This window comes from Pundamilia nyererei, unplaced genomic scaffold, assembly GCF_000239375.1.
Source record: "Pundamilia nyererei isolate P.nyererei 1_Seehausen unplaced genomic scaffold, PunNye1.0 scaffold00188, whole genome shotgun sequence".
NCBI classification, from domain to species: domain Eukaryota; kingdom Metazoa; phylum Chordata; class Actinopteri; order Cichliformes; family Cichlidae; genus Pundamilia; species Pundamilia nyererei.
This window is the reverse complement of record NW_005187589.1, coordinates 265442-270422: the sequence shown is the minus strand read 5'-3', so window position 1 is coordinate 270422 and position 4981 is coordinate 265442. Positions and strand designations below refer to the sequence as shown.

The following is a 4981-nucleotide window of genomic DNA, read 5'->3' as shown; positions in this document are numbered from 1 at the left end:
TCTCTCTGTCTCTCTCTGCAGGTGTAAGCTGCTGGTCAGCAGCTGTGTGTGTGGCTGATGTTCTGCACTAAACCTTCAGTTCAGTTTGAACCACATGGTTGTGAAACTTTGTGTGATGCTGTTATGATGACATGATGTGTTCACTGACAGGCACAGAAATCAGACATGCTGCAGCTGAAGTATTCTAAAGCATCTTTATGAGAGGAAACACTCACTTTTGGAGATGTTACGAGGCTTTGAAGCTGTTGTTGTTCTGTGCTTTGCTCAGACTCCAGCAGAGGGAGCCTCTACAGCCGTCTATGCTGCAGCTGCTTCTGAGATGGAGGGGGTGGGTAGCTGTTACCTGTACAACGGCCAGAAGACGCAGTCTGCGGGTGTTTCCTACGACTCTGAACTACAGGCCAAGCTGTGGAAAAAGAGCTGCCAGCTGGTGGGTCTGCAGGAGGCCTGACCCACCAGCTGACCTTAAGGCTGGATACTTCTGCATCCTCAGTCCTCACTGGGACAATCTTATCTAACAATGTTTCAGAAGCCAAACATTTCAAAGTTTTGCAACAATATGCTTGATTTCATATATAACTTTTACTCATATGGACGTGTTCATTGTGTTATGATTTTAACCACCTGTATTTGAACTTTACCTGACAAAAAAGATAACTATACCAAAGGAGCAATTACATCCACGGCCTGTGGTAGACCCGAGCTCATGGCCCATCATATGTACCAGACATCACATGTGCCTGTTTTTAAACCACACCTTAATATGATTAATATTCCACACAAAGACAGACGTAGAAAGGTCTGAGCTCACATGAAGCCTTCGTGCCGTAGCTTTACCTGTTCATGCCTGTAAATGACTTCTGATTTATTCTTCACTTTATATTTCACTGTGTGCTATGATGTTGCTGCTAAAGGAGCAAAGCGTGCCTCAGGAGTGATGTATGCTTTATCAGTTTTATTTATCTAGCACCAAATCACAACAACACTCACTTTAAGGCGCTGAAATGACTGGAGCTGGAGGTGGAGCTGGAGGTGGAGCTGGAGGTGGAGCTGGAGGTGGAGCTGGAGCTGGAGGTGGAGCTGGAGGTGGAGCTGGAGGTGGAGCTGGAGGTGGAGCTGGCAGAGTTCAGTACGCTGTGATTTTCATTGGCAGTGAGCAAGATGGATGGCAGTGTAAATGAATATTGTCTGCTCAGGCTGGGACAACGTTAGAGGTGAGACGTGCATATGCTGGACAAACACAGCTGCCAGGGTCAAAGAGGAAGTTCATGGATGCAGTGAAGGAGGGTGGGAGCCAGGTGATAGTGACAGGTTAGGACGATCTGCTGTGGTGACCTCTAAATAGTAAAGGTACACAATAAAGTACTACACTGATGTGTTTTACTGGAGAGTAGGTGAGTACAGTCAGACTTGGAGCTGAGAGCAGTCCCTTTAACTCGGGCTGTAAATGGGTGGAGTTGGCTTCACCCACAGACGGGACCACTTAGTGTAACTGTAATGCTTCATGAATGTGACTCCATAAAAGAAACATGAACCTGTCAGTGTTAGTAAAACTAATGATCACTGCTGCTTTAGTCTGGTTTGCTGTAATGAACTCGTCTCCTACATGTTAACTCTCAGACGCTGTCACAGGCTCACAGCGCCACCCTGTGGACACTGTATGGACATTCTGCTCTGTTTACGCACTTTGGACCAATGTAGCCATGTTTCTGCTGTCTGTGCTGTTATTTGATCTCTGAAATGGTAAATAAAAGTCACGTCTCGGTCTATCAAGGATTGGTGTTGTTACTCTGTAGCTTAGTACTGTTGTAAGTACTTTTTCTTGCATGTACTCTTTTAGGGAAGAGTTTTTAGAAAGGTCTAAATCAAAGTCACTCACTGGGCTTTTGTAAAAATCTGCATCTCTACTGAAGCAGCAGTTTGCTTTAACGGATTTGGCAACATTACAAAGACGGACAGCCGAATATTTCCTCAGACCAGGAAACCCAAGCTGAGCTGAAACAAGAGTTAAATCAGATGTTTTATTTAATAAGTAAAACAAACATTCAAATAGTGTCATTAAACCAGGTAAACGTGCAAAAATAAATGCTGAAGTGCAAGCTGTTAACGATTAAACGTGCAGCTAAGAGAAGAAGTGCTTCTTTACACACTGATGAGAAACAAAACTTCTATACATCCACACAACATCAGGGAGAAGGTTTTCCCAGAAATGAGATGCCGGGTGTGAGTAGAAGGTGAAGCAGGGCGTTTAGTACATGCGTGGCTCGTCAGCCTCTGTTCCGCTTTGCTGTGCCTCCACCTCAGCACTGCTGTCCTCACATACAGTAAACCAAACGCACCACGTGACGTGCACTCGGTGCTCAGCGGTCACACAAAGTGCTCACACTTTGCCAGAGCTTCTCTGTCACCTTACACTCCCTCACAGCCTCGTGACACAGTAATCTGGATCACTGCAGGCGGATTACTGGCTTAAGGTCCACGGGCTTTAGTGTCAGCTGTGGATGGATAAAAATACCCAGCTTGGCCTGCAGAGGGAGTCTCACCGTCTGTGATCTGATTTGAAGGCTAATGGGAGTTACTGTTGTGAACACACAGTGTGCGTTTGTTGTACATCATGGAGCTGATCATTACTGTTCCCTTAGTTGATTTCATAAAGAAAACTAAAAGGAGAGAAAAGCTGTTAAAAGGACAGTCGCTCATGTCCACCTCCACTGACCCCACAGCCTTCAGCGGGCCACAGTAACCATGAAAGCTGCTTCATATATTCACCACACGGAGAAGTTCCTGTCTGATAATCCAAAGCTAGTAAAGCATGTTTTTCACGTTCCCATTGAATCAACATGATGTTCAGTCAAGTCAAGCAGACACTGCACTGAAAGGTCGTTTGCAATAACGATGGATGAAAATAAGCTGGGAGATATACGTAGTGCTCCACCACATCCTGTGTCAGTACTGATCTGACCCAAAGAAGTGGCTCCTGGCTCTGGATCTAGAGGCTCTCTTTGACCCTCCCTGTTGCTCTTTATCTTTGAATGAAGTGCTGTGGACGATCTGGGATGTCCTGTCACGAAGCTTCTGCAGTTTGGGCTTCATCCTGCTCAGTGAGGACTTCCTCCAGAGGGACATTTCCCTGGGTTGGCCCTCACTGTCCCCAGAAGCACAATCGTTGGAGTTCAGCTGGCTGAGGGGCTTCATGTTAGAGATCCTCCAGCGTCTTCCGTCCCTGGGATGAGAGTTCTCACCTGCCGAGCACTCACAGCCTCCAGCGATGCTCCGTATCTCCACGCTCACGTTGTCGGTGAGGTACTGGCAGGCCTTCCTCCCACTATAGTCTCTGATCTCCACATCTGCATTGTAGGTTCTAACCAGAAGCTTGACCACCTCCACGTGACCGTGCATGGCGGCGATGTGCAGAGGTGTGTAGCCGGTGCTGGATCGAATATCAATACTAACAGAAATGTTGTGCAGCTTGGCAAAATTAATAATCATGGCTATGAGCTCAGGCTTGCCGTGCTTGGCGGCCCAGTGCAGGCAGGTGAAGCCAGTCACAAAATCCTTCTTCAGGATGAGGCTGGGTTCTGCGGTGAGGAGGCGATGCAAGCTGCTCCACTGCCCGTCTGAAGCGCACATCATCCACTCGTGCTCCATAGGCTCCAAGGCTACAGCTGTCCTGTCTTCATCCAGGGTGGAGGAAACCATAGAGGTGGAGTCAGCTTCAGCCCTGGGGGACAGGTAAAAAGAGCGCCGAATCCCTGGGGAGCTGTTCATCATGACCTCTATGAAATGCTTGCGACTCCCTCTCGGGGTGCTGTTATCGTCACTTCCAGACAAACTGTGCGTATCTACGCGCTCCTCCTCCTGTGACTCCGGCGGGCCAAAGGGAGACCTGTGCTGGGACTCTGCAGACTTTCTGCACATGGTCACACTAAGCACCTCTGCTGCGCTCAGGCTTTCCTGTGACTCAGCCTGCTGCTCAGCAGCAGTAAGTACCTGCCCCGTCCTACCGGTGTGTGCAGGCCCGGGTACGCTAAAGAAAGATGTCTCTGGAGCGAGCGGCGACGCTTCAGCCACTGTAATTTCTGGTACGTTGGGCTCTTTTCCAACCGGCTCCTTTCTGGACTCCCTGTCGTCTCGTCTGAAGCTTTCCCAGTTTCCCATGGCCTTCCAGCTGCTGTCCTCTGTACAAACACACCGAGGACACTTTGTCCTGTCAAATTCTTTCAGTGTTGAAATTATGCGGAACTCTGACTTGGCTGTTATTTCCGTAACCTGAACCAGGTGTTTCTCCTCACTTCTTGTTCCGCGGGCTGCCTGTAACGCATCCACTGAAACTACTCACAGCTGTGATTCACTGGACTTCTACTTGTTAGGTACCGATTGCGCCAAAGCACCATTTTTCTTTGAAACAGGCAGCGCTTATAAAACTAAAATACTCGCAGACTTTTTATTTACACGTGTACCTGTGTGCGTAAAAACCCACGACGGAGTGTTAAAGCCACATTAGGAAAATATTATCGCTCAGTTTGAGAAGAAAATCTCTTGCAGAGCCTTTTTTCAAGGCAGTAATACCCGCAGGAGTCCAACTGGACCCCACCCAGTGTTTACTGGACAGGATCCTGGGACTAAACCAGAACTGATGGATGTCTGTGCCGCACTCACAGCATGTATTACAGTCTAACCTCCTGTTTCTAACGACTTTACTATAAAGCTTTTTCGAGGGAGATGTTATTATTTTAAGTGAAATAGTAATTTGGTGTATCATGTTAATAGTTCCGTTGGATACTTTTAAACTAATTATCTCTCGCTTCACTGTATACATTGTTTTATTGTTTTTACCTCTGATATCTGCGCAAAATGCTGAAGCGTTCTTGTCCTGGTGATTTTCTCAGAGCCGTTTTCCTCGTAACTGAGTCAAGTTAATTTTTAAAAAGTCAGGTTAGACAAATAACCAGTTTAACCTTTTCTAAAAACAATACCTGAG

At 47.1% G+C, this 4981-nt stretch overlaps 2 protein-coding genes across 2 annotated transcripts in view; one reads left to right on the top strand and one right to left on the bottom strand.

Moving 5' to 3' along the window:
- Window positions 1–1062, top strand: part of dhrsx (dehydrogenase/reductase (SDR family) X-linked) — a 12556-nt gene extending 11494 nt beyond the window's left edge. The window contains exon 6 of the mRNA XM_005747083.2: window positions 269–1062. Within this exon, the coding sequence (XP_005747140.1) occupies window positions 269–451 (183 nt within the window). The 3' untranslated portion in view covers window positions 452–1062. The remainder of the gene's footprint in view (window positions 1–268) is intronic.
- Window positions 1063–2014: 952 nt separating this feature from the next.
- Window positions 2015–4474, bottom strand: LOC102195058 (ankyrin repeat domain-containing protein SOWAHC-like). Its single transcript, XM_005747082.1, has one exon. The coding sequence runs from the start codon at window positions 4156–4158 to the stop codon at window positions 2947–2949; it is 1212 nt and encodes a 403-aa protein (XP_005747139.1). The 5' UTR covers window positions 4159–4474; the 3' UTR covers window positions 2015–2946.
- Between the last annotated feature and the right edge of the window lie 507 nt (window positions 4475–4981).

Bases quoted from the DNA above. Each gene is read 5' to 3' on its own strand.
- LOC102195058 (XM_005747082.1), bottom strand. From the start codon at position 4,158: ATGGGAAACTGGGAAAGCTTCAGACGAGACGACAGGGAGTCCAGAAAG.